The following is a 27,686-nucleotide window of genomic DNA, read 5'->3' on the forward strand; positions in this document are numbered from 1 at the left end:
ATTCCACCATAGTTCTGGATGTGGATTGTTGCAAGTTTGATCCCGGTGTGGGACAGCTGCATATCTGTATTGCAGGGTCCCTTCCAACTCATGATCTATGAAGTATCTAAAAGCTCAAATATAATGTGGAAATTAACACAGAGAAAAATCATGAAAATAGAAGAAACTGTCACATGAATGCAGCCCATGAATTCCCAGGATTGCATAGGGGCACACAATCAGCATATCACTTGGGCAGGGAGGTGGTTGTGTGGGTAAAAGCTGGATTTCTTTGAAGTCACTGGGCACAAATCTTTATTTCAAGCAGTGGCAGCATCGGGGGGGGGATCCAGGGTGGCACAGAAGAAGCAAAGTATTTTTCTAGGTGGGCAAGCTATGGCCCACATGTTAAGATCTCTGAATGAAAAATAACACTCAATGCTCAATATTGAGTCCAGCAATTGGCAGGAGGAGAGGGGGGGTAAGTAGAGGGTTCAAGTTCCACCCCTGGTTCCAAATATGGTGAGCTATGCCATAGGGACCCAGAATATTTGAAAAACCTACAAGAGCTGATAGGTCAGTTTAAGTGTCTTGCTGGGATGTATGGGAATCTCAGGGTTCCATTGGATTTTTAAAAACAGCTCACGGGTATCAAGGTGGCTAAATAGAAGTGCCTGGGTAAATGAGCCTTCATAACCAGTGGCCACCACAACATCACAGGCCAACCTCTGAAAAAATATTTTTTGTATGAGTCTCCATGAACTGCCAGGAACTTCAAGGAAAACCCAGCTGAAAGGCTCAAAAGCAAAGGGGTGTAGGTGGGGGAAGAAAGCAGCTACCGACATTCCCACAGAGATACTTGGAGGATGCCTTAAGGGGGGAAGGATTTCACAACAGCACACAGGTGGTTCCCAAGAACCAAAGATCAATTCTATAGCAGGGTAGCAGAGATTAGAAAGAAGGCTTACTTTGGAGAGGCGCTTGTGTGACTTAAAAGGAAAGAGAAAAAAAGAAAGATGCAGAAAAAAGCATGCAGGAAAGGAAATAAATGAAGTTATACACACAATTCAGGAGAAGCAAACTCAAAACAAACAGGAAATGCACCCCCTTCCCTTTCAGAGTTCAGAAAGACATATTTAAACTATGGATCATATTTAAACTATGGAACTCACTCCTGCAGGAGGCAGGAATGGCCACCAACTTGGGTGCCTTTAAAAGAGTATCAAGACAAATTCATGGAGGAAAGGGCTATTGATGGCTACCAACCACAACGGCTAAGATCTGCTTCTGCAGTTGGAGGAAACAATGCTTTTGGATACCAGTTGCTGGAAACTGCAGGAAGGGAGACTGTTCTTGTGCCTGGGTCCTGCTTACAGGTTTCCCCTTTGCGGCATCTGGGTCACTGGCCTGATCCAGCAGAGCTCTTTTTATGTCGTGTTTTCTGACCGGTGGGTCCCTTCGCTATGATCAGGCACAACAGAGCAGCAGCAGGAAAGCCAGCTTCCGCAGACAACGAAGTTTTCTCCCTCCCTTGAAAGTTCTCCATTTGGAGGGGAAAGGAATTTGGGTTCTGGGCAAATCAGTGAACCCATGGCTGTCTGCTGAGCCCCCAACAGCAGCCATCAAGGATAATGGAGGAAGGTGGGCTTCTTTAGAAACTGATGACTCCGCTATGAACAAACTGCTAGCTTGTTTCACACAGCCCGACACTCGAAAAACAGACAGCTGTCTGGCACTTCATCTTTGCAAATTAAATCCCCACAGGCATATTTTCCTCCAGCAGGAACTTTCAACTACCTACTGCAATATCCTGCTCTGTTCATTCAAGGCATGCCGATCTGGGTTTTTATAAGGCCTCACTGACTGAAGCAATAAAGAGCTAGAAATAATTAAAATTAAGGTATGTGTTTGGGAAGGGAGGGGGGCTCAGCAGCTGGAACCTTAAGATAGGTATCTGTTCTTTTCACACATGTTGCTCATAATAAAAAGAACACCTCTCAGGAGCAGTAGCTGTCTTATAAATCCTGCCACATTCTTGATTGAATATCTGTCTTCGGGTGACAGAAAATGAGCTTTTTATGCAGAGTGTGGGCCAGGCAATCCAGAACCAGTGTGGCGTTTGCAGCCTACAGAAGCTGTAGGAAGCCTGATATGAATTTGGAATGACCATGATGTGAATCTGACTACCAGACTGCAGAAGAGTCCAGGGAAGAGCAGTGTGGTCTTAGTTCTTGAGCTATGCTGTGACTTCTTGGTGGAGACTTGATTTTCAGAAATGACACCTCCACAGACTTCCAAACTTTCTACAGTGCATAGCTAGCTTATAGAACTCACTAGCAAAAGGTGTAGCCACCAACTTAAATGTGTTTTAACAGGAATTAAGACAAATTCATGGAGGGTAAGGCTTCTAGTTATGGTGACTGTATGTTACATCCAAGAACAGAGGCACTCTGCCTCTGAATACTAGTTACAGAAGAACATCAGTGAGAAAGGGCTATTTCTTTCATTTCTGTTTTGGGGTTTCACATAACCATCTGGCTGACCACTATGGGACATAGGACGTTGAATTGGATAGATCCAACAGGGCACTTCTTATGCTCTTAACGTTCAAAGAACCCTTTCAAAATGCACTCTTTTTTTGCAAAGAGAACCTCTACATGTTGCAAATGTTTCTAGGACTCACAACCAAGTACACACAACTGCTGCCCAGGCTAGGCAAGTATCATTCACTATAATGTCCTTTGACCCTTTTGAATTTGTGGTTCAGAAAAGCTGTGCAATCTAGCTAGCAAACCTAATGCTTCCCATATTCAGAAGTCCTGGAACTCACATCGATATTGGGGACCTTAGTAGTTTTAAAACATTAGCCCATGACTACTATTAAAAGTTTTTCAGGGCCACAAATTTCTGTGTGTGCGCGCATGGATATTCGATAGTAGGAAGACAACTAAGAAAACTGTCAAATGAGCCCTACTCAAGCGCCAACCAGTTTGGTTTGGTTTCTATCAGAGGGCAAAGTTAGGATCTAGTTGAAGTGAGTCAACAAAAATAATTGGGAAGCAGGTGTAAAGAGGAAGGATGCAAGTGGTCATTCTCCCCATACTATACAATATGAGTACACAACAGAGAGAGAGAGAGAACGCAAACTATTTGTGAACAGACTCACCTTGGAATTCTTGGCCCCGCTACGACCCGACTGAGAGGAACAGCTACGTTGCACGCCTTGTTCTGGCGTGGAAGGGGATTTGTCTGAAGAGTGGTCTGAGCCTTTCTCCACCATGGTGTCTCCTTGGGGGTCCTGTGGCGTTGGAGACCGGGAGCGTTTGCGCAGGATAGGGGAGCAAGCAGGACTGCTGCGATTTGAGTTACTGGCAGTGCTGAAGGGGGAGGAAAGGAGAGCCAAGTCAATAACATGACAAAGCACAGGTATAAGCATGGTGTCTGCAACGTGCCACCTGGGGGCTCTAAAAGGAACACAGAGACAGGAGCTATCAGATGTGGCTTCTGGAAGGAGAGGCTCCATCCTCTTCCTCGGAGGCAGAAGAACTGTGGGCCTCCATAAATTGTAGTACAACAACTCCATCTTCCTTGACCATCGGCCATGCTCACAGAGGCTCGTGGGAACTGGAGTTCAGCAACATATAGAGGGCCACGGGTTCCCCACCTCTAGTCTACAACTGCTCCTCCCCCCCAAAAAAACACCCTCAGGGTTTCCTAAAGTAGGGTGTCTAACCACATGAGTCCAAGAAGTAAAAAAGGGGAGGTGGTGGTGAGAAGTTGCAGTTATCAACATCACCACTTAAGGGTGGTCAGACCGCATTCAGCAGCTATGTACTTAATCACTTTTGTGTGACATTAGTGATGTGCAAACTCACTTTAGTGATGGGTGTGTGTGTGTGATATATATATATATATATATATATATATATATATATATATATATGCTTTCGTAGATTTTCACGGGTACAGGAATGCAGGTTTTGGTGTCTTCGGGTGTCTTCCCGTGTAAGAGTCGGGGTGTCTGTGCGACGTTTCGACGAGGTCTCACTCGTCATCTTCAGGCTGGTGCTTTCGGCTTCTTGTTACTGGAACTCGTCGAAACGTCGCACAGACACCCCGACTCTTACACGGGAAGACACCCGAAGACACCAAAACCTGCATATATATATATATATATATATATATATATTTGCTTTCGTAGATTTTCACGGGTACAGGAATGCAGGTTTTGGTGTCTTCGGGTGTCTTCCCGTGTAAGAGTCGGGGTGTCTGTGCGACGTTTCGACGAGGTCTCACTCGTCATCTTCAGGCTGGTGCTTTCGGCACCCCTCAACAGTATTTATAGGAACTCAAACACCAGACTCTGCTCTGTTCCAGTAACAAGAAGCCGAAAGCACCAGCCTGAAGATGACGAGTGAGACCTCGTCGAAACGTCGCACAGACACCCCGACTCTTACACGGGAAGACACCCGAAGACACCAAAACCTGCATATATATATATATATATATATATATATATATATATATATGAATGACTTCTATTACTTTTTTTGCAACTGGCAAGATGCATTGTAAGTTTACGAAATTGCTCTTTGTAAATACAAATGCAACCAAGTGGCAGTTATAAATGTTTTTTAATGTATTTTATGGACATATTTTCAGTTGGAATATCTGCAATTATTTACTTCATTTTACTTCAGTGTTGGGGGGTGCTCTTCTTGGCATTCTCACTCATCATTTCATTCTCCAGGCACGTGTTTGAAATCTGACCAACCAAATGCAGGTCTGGGAAATGACAGAAATCCTTTGGCAAATCACTTTTTGCATGAATCTTCTGGCTACTTTATGGTAGGAAGCCTCACTGAAAACAGTAACAGTCCCACGAAACTGAGCTGGTTTACATTGCTGCTCATTAACTGAAGGTTATAGTGTGAATGGGTGATTGCTCATGTTATACCAAAGACAGGACTTCAGCGTGAGACATTTCTACATGGCATGTGGTACTTCCATTGCAGCCCTACGCAGTTCCTTAAAGGTTCCTTAGCTTTCTTTCCCTCCCCTAATATACACCCTTCCTTGTCTTCTTTCATCCTCATGCTAGTCCTGTAAGGTAGAGGCTGAAAGATCGACTTTAACAATGCCATATGGTTTCCTCCATGTCCAAGTATGTATTAAAACCCACATCTCCTGCAATGCTATACTATTCTGGTTTTCAGGGATCTTACTGAACACCATCTGCTGCAGTATTTGGTATTTTCATCAATGAATTAACAGAGATTTGCCCTTCAATACAAACTCTCCAAAGTTTGTGCGTGGCACAGTCATTACAGATATTGTGTCCTGCAGAGTGGAGACCAGCCAGACAACTGGAAAACATAACTGCTGCTCTAAGAAGCCAGTGTGCCCTGACAAGTAGTATTCCCTGTTTTGATGAAGGTAGGAAGGAAGAGAGCTTTAGGAACATAAGAAGAGCCTGGATTAGGCCAATGGCCCCTCTAGTCCAGCATCCTGTTCTCATGGTGGCCAACAAGGTGCTTGTGGCAAAAGATTCCTGCATTGCAGGGGCTGGACTAGATGTCCCTTATGGTCCCTTCCAACTCTACAATTCTATGATTCTATGGAACCTCCACATTTTTAGAGGCAGTGTTTTCCCACTATATATCAGTAGTAAGGTTGCTGGAAGCAACACAAAATTCATGATTTTCTGACAAATGATCTAATATTCTTACCCTTCAGTGGAAAAGTTTCGCAGCCGTTTATGACACATGAATATCAAGTTTTCTGCTGGACAACAGAAGAGAGCAAGAACACTCTTTGGCATGTGTGACAATTCTGATTTGCCTCCTTTCTCAATCCCCACCCCAAATCTTTCAAAAACCTTTGCTGTTCCTGTTCAATCCCAGAGTTTTGAATCTGACCCAAGAACAGCCATGACAAATGCCTTCTGTTGTTCCCATAGTAACCAGGGTTTGCAAAGGAACCAGGAATCCACGCTTGAAATGACAAAACAGCTTGACCCACTTTAGAAAAAATATATATATAATAAAACTTTATTAAAACTAACTGGCCAAAGGCTGTTGAAAACCCCAGATGACCCCCTAAGCAATCTGGATAAGTTTGTTGGAAACACAACACTGCAACGGATACACAACATACAAGTTTACGAGAACAACTTTAGGCTGCAGGACTAGTGGCAAAAACGAATGATTGCAACTTGTGTGTGTGTGATCCTGGACATCACGATTGCAGTAGAAAGCTTGAAAACTGCATGAGTTTTAGAGCCTTTTGTCTTCTACTGCTGCATGAATATAGTTTCCATTCAAATGCTACAGTTCTGCCAGGGAATAAGGGAATGAGGCTATTAACAGTACGTATAATGTTTGAAACATTTGTCTTCAGGATTTCAAAAGGTTTCTAAGCAAGGCTGTTAATACTGAATATCACAATATATTGTTCCACCAGTCAGGAATATACATTTGGTGGATATACACCAGTAGTAAGTAAATAGCAGCCACTCAAACAAAGTCAGAAAACAGTAGGGTTCCTGTGACGATTCACTAAATTTAAATCCCAATGTCGATTCATCTCAATGACGATTCACTAAATTTAAATCCCAATTGTATTCCCACTGGTGAGTTTAAATAACCTGGACTCTCTTCTCTAATACTAGCAGACTAATCAATCAACTGCTTACTATTTGACCATCAGATATTGTTAAATATTTCCAAGAGTGCTGTATGGAGGACAACCTACTTTTTACCAGTTCATTAGGGTGCCACTCATTAGAAAGGGAAAGAGGGCAGCTTGCTCCTGAGCCCTGCAGCGGTAAGAGGCAATCCTTGCAGCATAGCAAAGCTTCTCCCACGGTCTACCTGCTATACCTGCAAGGCATCAAGCAGTCCTGAAGAATATAAGAAGAGCCCTGCTGGATCAGGGCGATGGCTCATATAGTCCAGCATCCTGTTCTCACAGTGCCCAACCAGATGCCTGGTATAAGCCTGCAAACTGGTCATATGTGCAGCGGTACTCTCATGTCCTGTGGCTTCCAGAAACTGGCATTCAGAGACATTAAGCCTCTGACAGTTGACATAGAACACAGCCATTGTAGCCACTGATAGCCTTGCCCTTCATGAATTGGTCCAATCCTCTTTTAAAGTCATCCAACTTGGTATAATAATAATAATTTATTATTTATACCCTGCCCATCTGGCTAGGTTTCCCCAGCCACTCTGGGCAGCTCCCAACAGAATATTAAAACACAACAAACATCAAACATTTAAAAACTTCCCTAAACAGGGCTGCCTTCAGATGTCTTCTGAAAGTCAGATAATTGTTTATTTCCTTGACATCTGATGGGAGGGTGGTCCACAGGGTGGGCACCACTACCGAGAAGGCCCTTTGCTTAGTTCCCTGTAACCTCACTTCTTGCAGTGAGGGAACCTCCAGAAGGCCCTCGGAGATGGACCTCAGTGTCCGGGCAGAATGATGGGGGTGGAGACGCTCCTTCAGGGATACTGGTAGCCACCACAGCCTCCTGTGGGAATGAGTTTCATAGTTGTACAAAGAAGTACTTTCTGTTGTCTCTGCTGAATATTCCAACATTCAGCTTCATCAGGAGAAAAGGTCTTCTCCAGCCACTTGATCCATGTCGTACTTTAACTTTATAAACTTCTATCATGTCACCTCTCACTTGCCTTTCCTCTAAATTATGGCAGGTGACACAGCCAAATTTCATTTCACATTCAAATCCTCCAACAAATTCTTCAATTGCCTCACTGACAATTTCATTTCCCAGAAGTTGGAAGAAGCAACTAGGGGATCATCTATCTTGGACATGGTCCTCACAAACAGGGAGGAATTTATTGATGAAGTGGAAGTACTGGGAAACTTGGGAGCAAGTGATCATGTCTTCCTGGGTTTCAGGATACAGAGGCAAGGGAAAGCTGAGTGTAGTCAGACATGCACTCTGGACTTTAAGGCCAAGTTCAAACAGCTTAAGGAACAACTGGGTGAGATCCCGGAGTCAGAAATACTAAAAGAGAAAGGAGTCCAAGATAGGGTTTTCTTTTACGGTGCAATACTGAAGGCCCAAATGCAGACAAGAAAGAAAAATGAGAGGCATCTCAAGAAACCAGTATGGCTGCAAAAGGAGCTTACAGATGAGCTGAGATTTAATAAGGGCATCTATAAGAAATGCAAGAAATGGAAAATCACAAAGGAGTATACAAGAGTAGCCAACAGTTGCAGGGTGAATGTCAAGGGGGCTAAAGCTCAGAATGAGCTCAGGCTTGCAAAGATGTTAAAAACAATAAAATGATTTCTTTGGCTTTAGATCAGAGTTTCCCAAACTTGGGTCTCCAGCTGTTGCTGGACTACAACTCCCATCATCTCTAGCTAGCAGGACCAGTAGTCAAGGATGATGGGAATTGTAGTCCCAAAAAAAGTGGAGACCCAAGTATGGGAAACCCTGCTTTAGATACAGTGGTAGAAACTTCCCAATAAGAATGTGGAGTCTGCTGAAAGGGTCTCTGAAAATACAACAGCAATTCTTAGCTACAGTATTGAAAGTAAGAGGGATCTTTACAAGCTGTTATTTCTGCAGCACATAGTTCTTGCCTCTTCAAAAGGACAGGAAGTTAATTATTCCAAATTGAAAACCACACACATCTGTATGCAAACTCTCTCAGAATATCCTCCTTTCTTGCTGCAACAGTTAGTGCATCTATGATCAATATAGCAATAGCTCTCTGTTTCCAGGTGCACTATAGTGATCCCAGAAGGTAACTCAAAATTAGTAAGGAAATAAGTCTTGTTAGACTAATGACTGTTGGCATAAAGAGCATGCAAACTGATATCACTTCCTAAGCACCAGTGTTAGAAACTGAGATATGAAAACTAGGAACTAAATAGTACTTTAAACCTAGGTTATGGCTGCAACAACGGAATGTCTAGGCGCAGGTTTTTTATAACAAGAATACAGTACAAAGCTGAAAATGAGTGAACTACAGCTAAAATATTATGTTCATTTTTCACGTGCTGTAATCCTTCACCTGCCTCCCCCCCCCCTAATATTCTTAAGAGGGTTTCTTCTCCAGTCTTCAAAGAGTAGCTGGAAGTGGGGAGGGCAGAAAAAGGTCTTCCTTTCCTTCCACTCTGCAGTTTTAATCTGAAGTCTTGGGCCAGAGCTCAGAAACTGATTGCGCTAATGAAATTCCCAGTCACAAAATGTGCCTAGAACAATGGAAGTTTCAAACACTGGCATCAGTTCTTAATGAACGGTGCAACCCAAAATCACCCCTATTTCTACATATCAAGAAAGCTCTGCATTTCATGTTCTGCAACTCCTGGTAAAACTAGCTTGCAATTTGGACGTAATTTCCTCTTTTGCAATTTTCAATACATTAACATGGGATCTTTGATTCACAACAATAGCATATACCTAACAGCATCAGCTGGGATATTTGAAGACATTACCAAGCCGGGGAGTGGGGGCGGAGCTTTAAAATATTAGCCAGAGGTGGAATCCCGCTGCAGCTTGAGATAATTTGACTCACAACTCATCAGAACTCAAAACTGTATTTCAAAATATCTGTGTAAAACAACAGCCTAGTTTTATTGCCTCCAACAGCTCTCCATTTCTTGGGGAACTGGCCTGCCTTTAGCCAGCTTGCCATGACAGCTACGCAGTGGTGGCAGCTTGTACAGACAGCAATGGAACAGACAGCCAAATCCTTTTTTCTCTTTGCATCATGTAATGTTTATGAGTTTCCTGAGGACACTCTCATGTATGTTGGAGGGTGTTACATCCTGCTAGGGATAGGGTGTGGGTGGCAGGAGAGAGATTGTCTTTCCCGGAGCAGGGAGATGCAGCAAGCATCTGACAACATCTACCTGCAGTTCAACCGGGATCAACTTTCACAGGCTAAAAGAAGACACGGTGATCTTCAGTGTTGAGCAAGCGGGGTCAACTCCATTTACTTTGCACTCCTTTCATTTACTATCCTGCAGCGGCATAGCGTGGGTTGTCAGCACCCGGGCCAAGGCAAGTAATTTGCGCCCCCTAACCCCTAACCTGCCGCCGCTGCCAGCTTCTTCTTGCTGCTGCCTGGTCTGGTCTGGTGTGGTTCTCTCCCGCGCTCAGCGCTGCGCTGGGCGGCCGCTGCACTGTCCCTCCCCCAGATAGTCCCTCGCTCTCTCTCTGCACCGCACGCCTGGCACCCACCCCCTCCACAGTGGGCGGCGACCCAGCGGCTCGGATCGGATTCGCACAGCCAGCACTGCAGTGAGAAAGAGTGAGTGAGCCAGGTAGGGGCAAAGAGCTGCGAGTGCGAGCGCCCCCCCCCCAGATGTTGCGCCCGGTGCGGCCAGCCCCCCCTGCACCCCCCACGCTACACCACTGCTATCCTGCTTCTCTCCCGCCTCACTCCCCTGCCTGTCCCTCCAGTCTCTGCAGCCTTTGCTATTGCTCTGCATTCACCAAACCAAACCTACATAACACTTAAACTAATACGACTGTAAATACAAACTATGTTTCAGGCTATTGAAGGTCGGCAAGGAGCGATGCAGGCGCAAAGTATGTCCCACTTGCACCATGGCATATTCTCACCCTCATGCAGTCGTGGTGGTGGTTCCCAGCTGAGTATACTGGTTGGAGTGTCAAACTAGGACCTGCCAGGGCTCACCCCCCCCACTCAGCCATGAAGTTTCCTGGGTGTCCTTGAGCCAGTCACTGCCTCTCAGTCTAACGTACCTCACAGGGTTGTTGTGGGGATTAAATGAGGTGGAAAGCCATGCCTCCAAGCTCCTTGGAGGAAAAGGTCATAGAATCATAGAGGTGGGAGGGTCATCAAGTCCAAACCCTCGCATTGCAGGTGGATTAGAAATGCAATTAATAAGTACATAAAGTACAAAAGGAGGCTTCTCTAGACTGCCTTTACAGCCTAAGGATCTCTCTATTAATAGAAAACAACAAAACAAAAAGTTATCCTGAGATTTAACATGAAATACTGGGACTCTTAATTTCCTCCCACAGGGCTGAAACCACATCCCCAGAAGACACTCCCATCTCCCTCGAGCAGAGATTTATTATTTACTCCTGGTGCAGCTACAATTGCAGAAAGGGGTGTGTGCAGCAAAGTCTTTCCCGCATGTGCTCATTTCTAGGAAGAAGATGACAACGACAAAAAAAAAAAAGGCAAGCAGATGAAACGAGAGCGGAGGGGGCGGAATGACACAGGCACACACCTTCACCGCCCATCTTCCTCTCTGTCCTTAACCATCTCAGACAGTCCCCTTCATCATCATCACTAACACCCGCCTCCAGCACTGCAAGCCGTGAAAGGAGATGGTGTGTCAGACTCTCATAGCCAGCCCCCTTTGTCTCCTCCTGTCATCTTTGGAAGAAATATACCCTAGGCAAAAAGGGGGGAAGTGGTGTGTGTGAGAGAGCAGGATTGGGGGTGGGTGGACAACAGGGGGCTCACAGCCAGGGAGCACATGGGCACACAAGCGCACACAGAGCAGACCCAACTGCTGCTGCATGACGCACTGAGAAATCAACCAAATCTCCACCTTCAACCCCCTTTTCTCTCTTTCTCCTCTGTTCAAAAGGCTGCAAAACACCAGGAGCATATTGCCTGTCTCTTCTTCCCAGAAGCAAAGCAGGGAGGCAGAAAGACCACAGAAATCACTGCTTCACTCTTCAACTGCAAAGAGTGTGATTGTGGCTGCTGCAGAGGATAGATGGAGGGGGGGACTGAACCCTACCACCCCAACCAAAGAAGAGATGGGGGGGAGAGAGAAGAGGCATCTCTGCAACATGATGTCACACTGGCTGCTTTCATGCTCAGCCTTCCGCCGCACACTCCCCCCCATCCCCAGCAGAGAACAGAAGCAGCAGCCGGCGCCACCAACATGGACTCCGGATTTATTCAAGCAGGGAACCGTATGCCTCTGGCACCAATCTTTCTCTCTCTCTTTCTCTCTCCCTCCGCACAGCAAGTCCCCGACATAAACATGTACAAAAATGAGCCGCAGTGGCGCACATGGGCAACTACATCGCTCAGAGGGCAAGAAAGAGAGACGGACGGACGGACAGAGAGAGAGGCAGGCAGAGAGCGACTGGAGGAAAGAGCAGAGCGCGCCACTAACCTGGTAGCCATTAGGGACTAGTAGCATACAGTGGAGCAGCTGGGAGTTCATTCATTCATGCAGTTGGGCGGTGGGGGTTGGGGGCAGAGAGGGGGGTGGGCCAGTGAGGAGGTGAAAGGGCCGTGCCCCTCCCGGACCATCTTGAAAGCCCTTCTTCCTCACCCCCCCTCAAGGAAGGGGGGGCTTACTCCAGAAGTGAGCCCCCTCTCTCTGCAGCGCGCCAGAGCTGCGTGTGCCCAGCCATAGCCGGTCCTCGCCTACGGCCGCCCCTTTGCACCCCCCTCAAGACTTTTGCCAGCTTGTGCCGCCGTCTCCCTCCTGCCTGTTCCCTTCTCTCTCTCTCGCACACACACGCACGCGCGCACACACACACATACACACACACAGGCAGCAGCACAGGCGCGCACACACTGGCGCACACAGGGAGCGCTTGCTCGCTGCCTGTTTACATAATGCAACCCTATGGTGCAGTCGCGCCGTCCTCAATTATGCACGCCTGCTCTGCACGGGGCTGGCCAGGGGTTCCGGTTTTAGCGGTTCCCTCTCGGGTCCGGAGGAGTTAAACCAGGCGGGGGCGGCGGCAAACGAGAGGACGACTTCAGCACCATGCGCATTTCAGCACAACCGTTGCAAGATCTTGCCGTTCACTTGCAGCAGGGTAGGGAATTCAAAAGTGGTACAGGATAATTTTTCTCGGAATCCTGCATCCCAGCAGTGGTATATTTCACCAGGGGATAAATAAGCTCTTAACCTGGCCAGCAGAACTCTCCTTTTAAAAAATTCAGTAAGAAGTGCGGAAATGCTCTACTTCAAACCCTAAGGGCTTCCCAAGCACATTCTGTGCTCTCCGACCTTAAATTGATGAGCGGTGCCATGCTTTGTGTGAACAACACAAGTGTAACACCAGCATATAAACAATGACTGCCATTTAAACCGTAAACACAACATGTCCTCAAATACCTGAGGATGGCCACTTTCACGCCAAACATTTAAAGCACTGTGATACACTTCAATCAGCTATTGATTCCCCTAAAGAATTCTGGGAGCTGTGGTTTGTTACGGGTGCTGAGAATTGTTAGGAGACACTTGTTTCCCTTGTAGAGCTACAATTCTCCGAGTGATTTAGAAATCAGTCCCTTGGGGAACTCTGGGAATTGTAGCGCTGGGAGGGGAATAGGGGGGAAAGTTCAGGATCCTTAACAAGCTACTCTTCCCAGGATTCTTTGGGGAAGCCATGACTTTTTCAAGTGGCTTCATTGTGCTTTGAAAGTATGGTGTGAATGTGGCCAATATAAGGATGGTTGTCATCCATTTGCACTTTGCTTGCTTACTCACTGATAACATCATTCTAACCACAACAAACATAACTGCTGTGGAAGGCATGGAGGAACTCTTAACATGTACACCTACAGAATAAAAACATGTTACACACTCACACCAGGAACCAGAATCTGAAGAATACTGATGGAAATGTCTTGAGTTCAAAAGGCATTACAGTGGTACCTCTGGTTACGTACTTAATTCATTCCGGAGGTACGTTCTTAACCTGAAACTGTTCTTAACCTGAAGCACCACTTTAGCTAATGGGGCCTCCTGCTGCTGCCGCGCCGCCGGAACACGTTTTCTGTTCTCATCCTGAAGCAAAGTTCTTAACCTGAGGTACTATTTCTGGGTTAGCGGAGTCTGTAACCTGAAGCGTATGTAACCTGAGGTACCACTGTACATTGTGAGTGACAAATAAATCCTAACCATCACTACCTCCAGATGCAATATTTTAAAGATAGGGCTACCATCTATCTCTTTCCAGACCTGGGCAGTGCTCAGTTCTTGCTATCTACCCTGCAGAGAGATGTCCTGACACACATTTGTTGTCTGGTTAGCAGGAAACCACCAGCCGTAGCAGGAGACATTAACTGAAATTATAGCAGCACCATGTGCCAAATTCACAGTTACAAGTTTGGCGTGATTCTGGACTAGAGGGAAGAACTAGCAAACCCTGCAGGAGGACAAGCAATGACAGCCCTGAAGATGTTGGTTCCATTTTCCATCTCATCTTTCCTCCAAGGAGTTCAGGGTGGGGTACATGGTTCCCTCCCAATTCTTCCTCACAACAATCCTGTGGTTGAGATGCAAAGGCTGGCCCAAGGACACCCAATGTGTGACTGAATGGGGATTCGAATCCCAGAATCCGAGGTCCTAGTCAAACGTTCTTAACCAGCCCACCACACAGAATTCATGGCAAACACAGATCTCGGCTAGGCTAGAGAGAAGCGGCTGAAGGTGGATTGTGACAAGAGGCACCCCACCAAGTCTACAGCAAAAGCTTTATGACAACTTCTCTTTAATGATGGACTCATAAATTAAGATCCCTCTGCCTTAGTGTTCCGATGGCACATGCATATTAAGTAGGATTTCAGGGGTTCCATTTACTGTGGGATTTAAAACTTAAAACATTCAAGCAGCGGCTCTTTAATATATATAGTTTTAGGGATCATTTATAACCCTCAAATCTGTGAAGAAGTTTGAAGGACGTTTAAAGATTAGAAGTCATCAGCAGCCCTGAGCAGATTACTGTTATCGGAAAGACAAAGCTTCTGAGATCCACACAGCTTATTGTAACCCAAAAATTTCCGAGACCAGCAGGACAGGGAAACACAATTGCATGACATGCTCTCAAACCCTTCTAGCATACATCTGGACCAGTGCTTAGCTGTAAAAGCAGTCCAACCCACTGCGCTGAGAAACAAAAGAAAATGCGCCAGCCGCTTGCTTCACTCTACCAATGGCAAGACAAACCCAGACAGCAAGTTATCTTACATCCCACTTTTGAGTGCCAGTCCTAGCAGAGAATGCATCCTATAAATGCTGGAGACAACGATGGAAGGAACGTTAATAATAGAAGAGGCAGCACTTAAGAACTGCAGCGAACAGCAAATTGCTGCCATGGCAGAATAATACATACTTTCAGAAACCTTCAGGTCTTTGCTTAACCATAAATACTTAAACCGGCACACATGAACTGCAAGCTCTGTATATGAAGAATTTTGCTCACTTTTAAGAATTGTTTATTACTCTCTGCTCTCTTTGGCACTTTGATTGCAGAGTGTTGCATGTTTTGAGACAAACATAAAAAGCAGGAATAAAAGCCAAGAGACTGGTTTTTGGAGGAGGGTGTTAAAGCATAAGTAGCAGACAGTTACAAGTTCTCTGGTGTGTGTTACAGTAACTGTTTGGAGTTTGGCGATTATCCATGTTGTTACAAAAACGATTCTTATTAGTTTCATTAGAATACAAAGCAACTTGGAGGAGCATGGGAAATGTATACAAGGATATCGCTTTAAAGGAGATTCAGATTGTTCATCCCAAAGTATCTTTCAATATATCCCTGTGACTTAAGGGAAGATGGAAGCTGTGTACTGCATATGAAACTTAATAAGAATGTACCACAGGACTAGTTACTGTAGTTATAGGTTGTTCTTGTATTTACCTGCAAAAGAATAAAAATTATTGGGGGGGGCAATATTTAAAAATAAACCAAATTGCAGAAAACGTGTCTGATGCATAGGGATTTTTATTTTTGGTAATTATTTCTGTAGAAATGTATCTGTTTAGGAACTGATTTAGGAACCTGCAAGATCCTGGTTCAAATCTTACCTCTGCCATAAACTCACAAAGTGTTCTCAGGCATGTTAAGTCCTCAGCTCTAATCTTAAGTACTACCCCCCCATCCCCCCCACAATACAGGCATTTTTTATAGAGCAGACAAGTTTGGGGAAGGAAATGCATCGGATTCATTCAGTATCGTAATAAGGAACCATGGCCATGTCCAGCCATTATCTTTGTTGAAAAGCTTCTCTGTTTTCTGTGTTCTTTGACTATTCATCAACATCATCATCAAAACGTGCTGGAATCAGATTCTTTAACAAGAGGTTTCCATGCTCTGTCTGTCAGTTGTTGTTGTTTTACAATTATCAAGCAACTCATCTTGTGGGAATTCACATGGAAATGAAATTATTACCACACACAGAATAAATTTCAAAGCATGTGGACGAGGGAAAGGCACTTTTTGCTTGGTAGCAGAAACTGAGGCCACAGATACTTTAGCACAATCCCTTCCCCCCCCCCACAATTTTGCCAAGGCTTCTGTTTAGCTGCCTCAGCCGTAACCCCATCTCCTCCATTAATATTACATCTCTCAGGTGATGGGAAATGACTCGCCTGTCCAGGTAATTAAAGCCTGAGGCTGATGAGGAAAGCATGAGAGGCAGTCCAGTCACTCAGCAGTCAGGATTGTAAAGATCCTGCCTCAGTAGAGGAAAACTTAATGCATCAACTGAGAGTGTTTTCTGGCGGCCTCGTAAACCAAACCATGGACTTTAGATCATAAAAGAAGTCCACCCGACAAAACTCCATTAGAGATGAAATCTTCTGAATTCCTCCAATTTTAAACAGGCTATAGCTTTGTACTTTAGCCTTATTTTCCCTTTTTCTAAGTTGATCACATTTCTAAAGGATAGTTCCTTACAATATTTATTTATTTGGAGCATTTGTACACTGCGCTTCATCCAAAAGGGCTCCCAGAAGGCAGATTTAGGGGAGCACAACCTGTTCAGTCGCACTGGGTGCAGAGCCTCAGGGTCACTGCAGCTATGATGTAGAATAGAAAGCAAGAGGTGGGGAGCGGGGACTGGGACCACAGAATTTTGCCATCTCACAGGGTGAAGCTGAAAATTGAGGTCCCAGGGTCTGCCACTGCTCCCAGAGCTTCAAAACAAGACAGTCCCTACCCACAGGCTCACAGGGACAGAAGAGGAAAATAAAAACAAAAACTCAGGCAATGATATCTAAACAATTGTTCCCATAATGCAGCTGGCACAGTTCTGGGGCAGGAGTGCCCAGTGTTACAAAGTCAGATATATAAGCTAATTACCAAATCATGCCTTAAACCTAGTCTACGGTCAGCGTCATGGAATACCTGGGCACCATTCCCCCCCGATGAATATTGTGATTATTCATTCATTTCTATACCACTTTATATTTTAAAGAACAAATCTGAAAATGATTTATAACACATTAAAACATCAACTAAAACAATCCAAAATAAAACAAATTCAGGCTTCAAAGATAATATTTCAGATCCTTCTCTAAAGTGACATTTTGCTTTCCCCAGTCGCCATCCTGGCATCCAAAGATTTTCACAAGGTTGCAGTGGGAGCCACGCTAGTCACAAAATGCACCTGGCGCCTGGCTAATTTCTAACACTGGGAGGGCCCAATAGAGCTGAGCCGCCAGCAAAGCTGGTGAAATGAGCCCTGCTTCCTATCTCTCTCACTGAAGCAGTCCGATGGAATGGCTGACCCCAGGTGACAGGTGAGAGAGGAGGCCTGATGGAGCGGGATGCTAGACCTGATGCATAGGGTGTTGTACTCAAAGGTTCATCTTTGAGTACATTTTCTTCTACTGAGGTCTGAAATGTTGCTTGGTGTCTCACTTTGCCGAGGGCATTCTCAAGGTTGGTCCAAAAGACAGCCTCAGGTGGCAAGCAAGCCTTTGGAACAGGAAGCCACCTGCAGAATATGACACCCACCTTGACGTCCTGGGGTGAGGTGGGCTGCATAGGAAATGCATGGAAATTTCAGCTCGTTACTATGCATGAATTTGCAGCCACAGGTAAAGGAACCATGATGCTTCAGAACTGCTAGAAGAAAATGCAAACAAAAACTCTGCAGGATTTGCTAGCAGGTGAGCCCTGAGTAAAATCTCCTCCCTGACCCCAACCAGATCCTCCACGGAAGCAACATCTCTGTCGAAAGAGAAAAGCTTGTCAACCTCTCACCCAACCCCTTGTCTCTAAGTGAAATGATTTCTGAGGTTTCACAAGAAAAGCGAGTGGGGAAGAAGATAATTGAGAAATGTTACTTAGAATGGTACCCAAAAGTAACCTTCAGCTCAGGGTTAGTTTGAAGAGTTTGAAGGAGAGTTGGCTGCGATGTGGCCTGGGAGGGAAAAGGTGGCAGGATGGTAAAGTCAGCAAAGCTGGAGAGAGGGTAAAAGCATGATGGTTGATTTCTGTTTGAATCCACAGCTGCCGCTATGGGAGAAGCAAGACTCCCTCAATGCTGTGAACCCCTCCAGCGTAGGCTCAGGTTGTATATGTGTGTAAATAAACCATAGACCATAAAGACACCACAGTCTCTGCTGTGCCTCGTTTCCAAAAGGGAACATGAACCCTGGGTAAAATGCCTGGAACCCCTGGAATCTCACTCGGGTATCGGGCTTGTCTGAGACATGGAGGGTTGCCACCAGAGCAAAATGCCTGGAACCCCTGGAATCTCACTTGGGTATCGGGCTTGTCTGAGACATGGAGGGTTGCTACCAAGATGCTGGTGGACCAATGAAGTGACTCAATGCAAGAAAGCTTCATACGATTAGCATCCCTCCCGGTCACTTCCCTCAGTTTGCTCTTTCACAAGTAAAATAAAGCCAATGTTTGCTATCGTTTTGTAGCAGGAGAGGCTGTGGCTGGCAAACTCGGCTTCACACGGCACAGCAGCAGGAACAGAGTAGATACTGTACAACTGCACTCACCAGTGCTGGAAGGGAAGTAAGGAGAGGCAGCAAAAAGATCTTTCGAGAGCAGAGTGTCAACAACTTTAAGTGGGACACACAAAGAGCCAGTTCTCAGTTAAGAACTTAATCTAGGATTAACAAGAGGTCAGCTACCTCTGCAAGGAGACTGCGCTAAAAGGAACTAATTAGCTCTCCTTAACAGAGCAATGCGTACAACACAAGCATATCAAGCAACACCCCCATTCCTAAAACACAGGTGTCTACCTGAAGTCCCAGATAAGAAGCTTTAATGATCTAGATCACCGTTTCTCAAATTATGGGAAGATACAGAAAAGAGGGTCATGGGTAGTTAGCAAGTTTAAATTTCACATTATGCACTGCTTATTTATTCATCTTGCACATTCCAGACACTTACAGCCTGCAAACTCTTATTCCCAAACAATTAGTTGTCAAGGCGAAAAACAACACTTGCAGTCTGCAAAAGTCTCAGTAATATGGATTTAAAAATCACAGAAATTGAAACAACAATACATCATTTTGATTCCACTGTGGTTTAATTACTTTTAAACTATTGTTTCTATACATTTTTCGCTTTCTGTGTTTTATCTGTGTTTGTTTTGATTTAATTTCGGCATTAAGTCCCAGTTCTGGAAGAAAAGGCAGGGTATAAATGAATAAAAGGAGGAGGAGAATGGATAAGGCTCCCTGCACAAAATCATAAGTTAACATGGCGCACAGGGACATCCCAGAAAGTCATTCTGAACCACCACCAGCAAACCGTTTCAAGCCCAGCAGAGACAGGGAGGAGCAACATGAGTCCTGACAGGCCCTTTTGATTAGGATGCAATTGCACCTTTTCTTTAAAGGAAATGTATTTCAGTGTTGGAGGAACAGGTTTCAAACACTTCCCTGAATCGGAGCAGAGACATTACCATGTTTTGTGCTCAAGAAGCATTTTTTGTGATGCTGTTTTAAAGGGGACCCCAGATGACTTGTCTTGAAGATGAAGAGAGAGGGCTGCAAGACTACAGAAGTGTCTCTAAAAATGCAGGATGCCAGCCCCACATTGACATTACAAGGAAGACGACAGCAAGGCAAGTGCAAACGAAGAGAAATAGCAACAGCAATTAAGTATGTGGGATGGGGAAGAAAGAGCACTTTCAAATTATAGGTTCGATGGAGAGCTTTATTTTCAGTTTAACACCACCTCAGAATCTCCTTAGCCTCACCTCACTGATTTTACACCCCCACCACCCTGCCAGCTATTTCCCCGTTATCTTGTCAGGAACGCTGCTGATTCATGTTCTGTTCCACGGACTGAATCATGCTGATTCATGCACTGTTCTATGCCAGTGTGGTGTGGTAGTTAGATGGACCTGGGAGACAAGGGTTCAAATCCCCGCTTGACCATAAAGATCATTGAGTGTGACCTTTCTCTAGCGACAAATATTTTAATCTGCTTTTTTTGCTTATCATTGATTTTTTTTAATGTTTTCAATAGATTTTGGGGGTAATAATTTTATTGCTTTCTTCTTTTTGCAAACCACTTTGAGGGTTTTTAAAAATAATCAAGCGGTATATAAATTTAAGGAATAAAGGAATAAATGCAAACTGGACAGATACAAGGAAGCCAGCCTTATAGGAGAGATGGAGAACCCGCTGCAAATTCTCTGAAAATATTTTGCCTGCCTCCACCCTTATTCCTCTATTCTCCCACCAAGCACCGCTATAAGTTCTTCTTCACCTGCAGGACATGGGAGTAGTCAAGAGGGTGGAGGCGACTGGCCCCCTGAATCAATCAAAACCAATCAAAATCAATACAAATCTGAATTTCTGCCCCGCCCCCTAACAAAAGCCTGACCCCTCAACAAAATTCCTGCCTATGCCTGTGCTGCAGAACAATATATTCTTTCATCCTGTCAAAAGTAAGACCATCCTGTCAAAAGTAAGACCAGCAAAGGCTTCCGAAAGAGGGTGTGCTGGTTGCTGATCTTATAAAATATATGAAAAACACTTGGGGATAGCCTACATTCGTCTGCTCAGAGCAGATGTTGCTAACTGAGGAGGTCGAGAGAACATAATGAAAGCAGAGTGTTGGAACAGTGGGTCCATGTGTGTGCATTTACAGTCATGCTTTTCCAACCATGGCACAGAGAGATTTGGTTTTAAGAGTTATGGGGATGGAATCTGAAACTGACAGGATAGCTGTGCACATTCAGGAGATGTTAAAAGTCGATCCTGCCTCCCAATCTGTCCAAAATAAGAAAAGGGGGCTTTGAAATACCAGAGAACAGGGTACATTGAACATTGGAGCAAATGCTAATGTCTCCCCCCATTTGTTTCCTCACCAATATGTTTCTCACCAAAAGAGGACACCCAGAGCTGCTTCACACATTTCTTTTTTCTGTTCTGGTGGAGAATAGTCACTGGATGAACACAAATATCCAATTTTTTTGTATCTGTGCTCCTGGCAAGCACAACAAGTGTTCCTGGCACTGCTGAAAAACTGCTGCAAATGCCAACATGCATGCGTGCTCTCAACCCGCATGCATGCTGCTTTCTCTGTCAGGCTATAGGTATTTCCCAGAAAACTGAAGTAGTACTATTTCCCTCTGCCTAATTCTTCTGACCCCATAAAGGAGAAACAAATACATACAGATTATCAATCCAGCCTAAAATATATTGCTTTGTTGCCTCATTTGTATTCTGAAAAGTAAGGAGATGGGAAGATTTCTCAGACTGATAACGGCTCCGCAGGGCTATATGGCAATTGTCTCTTTAGATCATGCTGCCTTTTCTAGCATCCAAACTGGCTGCCCAATGAAGGGGAGAAAATGCACCAACTGCCCCTTTAAAACACAGTTGATTCCACACAATCTGGGCTTTTCATTAACCCTTGCTATTTGTCCAGCGATAATCACAAGAAACGGTAGACATCCTGTCGTTCCTTCAGTCAGCTCAGACTTGGCCTCTTGAAGTATTTTGGATGCTGAACAGAATCCACCTTTCAGTGATGCACTTGAGAGAGTTGCAACCAGTGCTTAGGCCCATGGGCATTACTCATACTAATTTCGATGGATCTACTCTGAGTGGAATTGAGTTGGCTACAACTCATAACTCCCCATTACCCTTTTCCGGCTTCTAAATAAGGACTTAGGCTACATTTATATTACGCACCCCAAGCACTATGATAACACTGTCAATAGTCATTATCCCACCCCCACCCCAAAGAATCCTGGGACCTGTAGTTTGTTAAGTGTGCTGAGTTGATGAGCAGTGTGCGGAGAACTGCCTTCCCAGAGCTACAATTCCCAGAATGGTATAACAGCCAATTCCTCTCTTCGCAGGGAACTCTGGGCACTGTAGCTGAGCGAAACAGGGAAGAGAAAGAGCTGGATGAGAAGAAAGGACATAGGAAAAGGAAGAAGGTGGAAGAGGGATCTCAGAATTGAGAGATGCAAGCTGGTAAGTGCTGACATGGTTAATGAAACTGTCTAGTTTAGGTCAATTTATTGCTCTGCCTATTGTTATTTATTTTATTTATAGGCCTTCCTTCCTCTCCAAGGTGCCTAGGGTGGCAAATGGATACACAATTTAAAAAACAAAGTATTCTAAAATAGACACTCTAAAAAAACAAAAATACCATAAAAAGCATCGAAACGCAATTGCAGTTAAAACTATCTTCCGTCCAGTGAGCACGGGATTGCCAGGAACAGTATCCTTCAGCTACCAAATGCCTGGGTAAAGAGGGTTTTTTTCAAATTCCTCCTGGAGGCTAACAAGGATGGAGACAGGTGTACCTAACCGGGGAGGGCATTCAACAACCAGGGAACCACAATTAAAAAGGATCCCGTCACAGGTTAGCCCTGCCACTCCTGACTCTCTAACTCCCAATTCATTGCCCTGGCCTTCACCCTAACAGCCCCAAGGGGTACCAACCACCACCACAGATTCACAGGCAGGAATCTCTGTAGATTACCAGCAACAGAGGTAGATCTAAGGTAGATCTGTGCTGAGCAAGCACAGCACTCTGAAGGCAAGTGTATTTCTACTCCACAAGTAGAAAGAGCACATCAGTCAAGGAAAGCGATTAAGGCACTGGTCTAAATTGATACTGCTGTAATGTACACAACAAGTGCAAGGGCCTCCCCACTCACCCCCAAAGTTGAGCATAAGTGTTCAGCCAAATTCTTGATGGCTAGATTTACATCCTGCTAAAAGCAGTAAGCTCAATCACTGCATGCAAGCCAACCATGCTTTCTTCTATCCACTCATGAATGTTAGTGAGCAAATTTCTGCTCTTCAGTGGCTCAGAGCACTCTCCCCATGACATTCTGTTTGCCCAATCTTCACTCCCAAGGAAGGAGAAGAAGAAGAAAAAGAATCACAAAGCCTTGAATGTCTACACCGCATTTGCAGCTTGTCAGCTTTGTTATAAAAGCCAAGTCCTGTGTGGGATTGGATGCCTTCATTACCCTTGCTGCTACCCACACTGAAGATGGGCGAAAGCTTGCAAAAATTCTCTGTGAAGAGGCACAGATTGCCAAACCACTCTGGAAGCGGCAGCTCTGGAAGAGGAATAAGGGTCCCCCAAGAACTCTCAGCACCCTTAGCAAATGACAGCTCCCAGAATTCTTTGGGGGAAATCAGGAATGTGGCACCACAGCACTTTACATGCATGGGGTGGTTGTGGCCTCAGACTGAAGCCTAGGTCTCCCTGCCTCTTCTATACAAGAAGAGTGCACAAAGGTGCAGGCTTCTTGCACTCTGACTGAGTGTTGCATTGAAGGCAAATCTCATTGCAGCTGACATTTCATCACACTGCAAGAAGAGCTGTTTGCAGGAGGGCAGGAAGTTACAGACATTCTGGACCGCTTCGTAACTGGTAGGCTAGGACACAAGGGGGCTGGCAAAGGATTCGAGGAATGCACCCCAACCTGCAGATCCCCCAAACCGAAGAAAGTCAGCTTAGGGCACATTCACACCATACGTTTAAAGCACTATGATACTACTTTAAATGGCCATGGCTTCCCCCAAAGAATTATGGGAGCTGCAGTTTGTTGAGGGTGCTGTGGGCTGTTAGGAGACCCTGGCTGGATCTAGACACATCAAATAAGTGTTTCAGTTAAGCCCATTGTAAATTTAAACAGGGAAATCCAGTAAGGCAAAACAGGATTCCACAGCGCCATCTGGTGGCACAATGTTATTTCGCATACACAACACATATAACTTGCTTTTTCTACACCAATCTAGCAGAGTCCCCTTATTCCCCTTACACAACTGCAATTCCCAGAGTTCCCTGTAAAGAGGGATTGACTGTCAAACCGCTCTGTAGCTCTGGGAGAGGAATAAGAACCTCCTATCTGCCTGCAGACTGTCTCACCAGAGTGGTGCATGCTCTGGTTATCTCCCGCTTGGACTATTGCAATGCGCTCTACGTGGGGCTACCTTTGAAGGTGACCCGGAAACTGCAATTAATCCAGAATGCGGCAGCTAGACTGGTGACTGGGAGCGGCTGCCGAGACCATATAACACCGGTCTTGAAAGACCTACATTGGCTCCCAGTATGTTTCCGAGCACATTTCAAAGTGTTGGTGCTGACCTTTAAAGCCCTAAACGGCCTCGGTCCAGTATATCTGAAGGAGCATCTCCACCCCCATCGTTCTGCCCGGACACTGAGGTCCAGCTCCGAGGGCCTTCTGGCGGTTCCCTCACTGCGAGAGGCCAAGTTACAGGGAACCAGGCAGAGGGCCTTCTCGGTAGTGGCGCCTGCCCTGTGGAACGCCCTCCCATCAGATGTCAAAGCGATAAACAACTACCTGACATTCAGAAGACATCTGAAGGCAGCCCTGTTCAGGGAAGTTTTTAATATGTGACATTTTAGTGTATTTTTCATCTTTGTTGGCAGCCGCCCAGAGTGGCTGGGGAAACCCAGCCAGATGGGCGGGGTACAAATAATAAATTATTATTATTATTATTATTATTATTATTATTATTATTATTATTATCCTAACAACTCTCAGCACCCTTAACAAACTACAGTTCCCAGGATTCTTTGGGGGAAACCATGGCTGCTCAAAGTGGTATCACAGTACTTTAAATGTATGGCGTGAGCATGGTCATCCTTCTCATCACCTTTATCTTCAAAGCACTCCCCTATTCATTGCCATCATTTTCCCACCTAAAGGTAATGGTAAAGTAGGACCCCTGACCATTAGGTCCAGTCACGGATGACTCTGGGATTGCAGCACTCATCTCGCTTTATTGGCTGAGGGAGCCGGCGTACAGCTTCCGGGTCATGTGGCCAGCATGACAAAGCCGCTTCTGGCAAACCAGAGAAGCACACGAAAACGTCGTTTACCTTCCCACCGGAGCAGTACCTATTTATCTATTTGCACTTTGACGTGCTTTCGAACTGCTAGGTTGGCAGGAGCAGAGACCAAGCAACAGGAGCTCACCCCGTCACGGGGATTCGAACCGCAGACCTTCTGATCAGCAAGCCCTAGGCTCAGTGGTTTAGACCACAGCGCCATCCGCGTCCCTCATTCTCCCACCTACCCCACTACAAAAAATATAAATAAATCCCATCAAGCTCCACGAACAATGCAAAAGCCTGGCCATGAGAATATTTTTCAGACACTTTTCTCTCCACTTTCTATTCCAAGACAGAAAGTTATTCAAGTGGGCAGTTAATATCTCACCAACTTTTCATCACATTTAACATTCAAGCATTGCATTTGTTTCAATAGAGCCTTGTCATCTGAGCTGACCTTCACAGCTCCCATTATTTCAGATAAGGTCTCATTGTTTTCAATGGGAATTCTTGCACTTTGTTTTAGCATGTCCGCTCTGCGGTTCCCTGGACAATACATGCGGGGAGGGGTGGTGGTAATGCAATTACTGAGAAGGCGCACGTGATGGCAAAGGGACTCATGCCCTCATGATGAAGAAAAAAGCAGTGCGAAGTGGAAAGGACCTTTCTGTGGGAGGGAAGCTTGGATTTACTGGTCGGACTAGTGGGGAATCTCCTCCTACTAAAGCTCTGCCCTTTCAATTTCAATTCACATTTGTTTATTCCATGCTCAGGCACAACTCACAGGATGTAGAAAATGTGTCTGCTTGCCATTCATCTCACCACAAGGGGGCATAATCAGGCAAATAGCACTGCCATGTGAACCTAACAAATCACTTTGTGGTCACTGCATGGGAAAAATCTGTGCATAGATGGGGCCAAAGTGGTGGCAGATTGCTGATGCAACATTTAAGCGAGCCCTGAACTGTTTTAATGAAAGCCGAGTGTTCTCTCTGCTTGTTTTGAGCTTCCGATTTCCACTTGGACCATTCTAGGGGTGCGCTGCGAGTTATTTGCTCAGCATTTTCTGGTTCAGCAGCCTTTACACTGCAAGACCATGTTTATTTGTTTTCTCCTCTGGGGACAAAGCTGCATGTGGCTGCACAAATTCAGCGGGCCTAGTAAAGAAAACGTTGGCCTCTCTTCTCACGAGCACCAAAAATCTGGGCACCGGCAGCAAAGATCCGTCCTGAATTGTTGCCGATCCTCAAACATTTTCACCATGTTTATAAACATTTTCCCTCCTATTTTTTCCTATGAGGAAAGGTTGCAGCATGTGGGATTTTTAGATTAAAGGTTGCAAGGATACTCCTGGCTCAAAAATGGAAACAGCAGGAGCTCCCAACACTGGAAGATTGGCAGGTTAAGATGGTGGAGTACGTAGAGATGGCCAAGTTGATGGGGAAGATCCGGAATCAGTGTGACGAACTGTTTCAAAAGGACTGGAACAAATTTATACTTTATATGAAAGAAAACTGTAAACATCTGAAAGCGTTTGTAGGTTTGAACTGAAATGTTTTGCAATGTAAACATAAGGAACTGATTTACCGATAACAAGGTAAGATATTATAATAAGATAGAAGGTAAACATGTGATTATAGAAATGCGGAGAATATAGAAAGGTGTGTGGAAGTTAGAAAGAGGGAGGGAAGGAAGTCGATGCTCTTATAGAGTAATGTATTAAGTTATAGAATTGTGTAACAAAATGTGATTATGATAAAATTGGAAAAATTAATAAAAATCATTTTAAAAAATAAAGGTGATTTGAGGGGTGACATGACCGAAATTATGCATGGTACGACAAAAGAGAGCAGACAAAACCATCTCTCCCTCTCTAGTAACACCAGAACTCCTGGGCATCCAGTGAAGCTGAATGTTGGGAGGTTTGCGAAAAGTAAATGAAAGTCCTTATGCACACAGCACATAGTTGAACTATGGAACTCACACCCACAGGAGGCAATGCTGGCCACCAACATGGGTGGGTTTAAAAGAGAATTGCACAAATTTATGGAGAAGGCTATTAATGGCAAAGAGCCATGGTGGCTATGCTCTGCCTCCAGAGTCAGAGGCATTAATAATAATAATAAACAACAACAACAACAACAACAACAACAACAACAACAACAACAATTTATTTATACCTCGCCCATCTGGCTGGGCTTCTGCAGCCACTCTGGGCGGCTGCCAACAAAATATTAAAATACCATAATACATCAAACATTAAAAACTTCCCTGAACAGGGCTGCCTTCAGATGTCTTCTAAAAGTCTGGTAGTTGTTTTTCTCTTTGACATCTGGTAGGAGGATGTTCCACAGGGAGGGCGCCACTACCGACAAGGCCCTCTGCCTGGATCCCTGTAACTTGGCTTCTCGAAGCGAGGGAACTGCTAGAAGGCCCTTGGCGCTGGACCTCAGTGTCTGGGCAGAACAATGGGGGTGGAGACGCTCCTTCAGGTATACTGGGCTGAGCCCATTTAGGGCTTTAAAGGTCAGTACCAACACTTTGAATTGTGCTCGAAAACGTACTGGAGCCAATGTAGGTCTTTCAAGACCAGTGTTATGTGGTCTTGGCAGCCGCTCCCAGTCACCAGTCTAGCTGCCATGTTCTGGATTTGTTGTAGTTTCTGGGTCACCTT

General features: G+C 45.1%; 1 protein-coding gene across 9 annotated transcripts in view; it reads right to left on the reverse strand.

Annotated features, from left to right (window-relative positions):
• The window catches only part of GRAMD1B (GRAM domain containing 1B), a 216,095-nt gene that overhangs the window by 58,335 nt on the left and 130,074 nt on the right, over positions 1–27,686 (reverse strand). For 8 of the 9 annotated variants that reach the window (XM_082200951.1, XM_082200950.1, XM_082200953.1 and 5 more), the window contains one exon: positions 3,146–3,356. In XM_082200951.1, coding sequence (XP_082057077.1) covers positions 3,146–3,356 — 211 coding nt within the window. Of the gene's footprint in view, positions 1–3,145; positions 3,357–12,129; positions 12,576–27,686 lie in introns of those variants that run through there. The other variant, XM_082200958.1, reaches the window with a different exon arrangement.

The sequence above is a fragment of the Podarcis vaucheri genome (genome assembly GCF_965113315.1).
Source record: "Podarcis vaucheri genome assembly, chromosome: 15".
Classification (NCBI taxonomy): Eukaryota; Metazoa; Chordata; class Lepidosauria; order Squamata; family Lacertidae; genus Podarcis; species Podarcis vaucheri.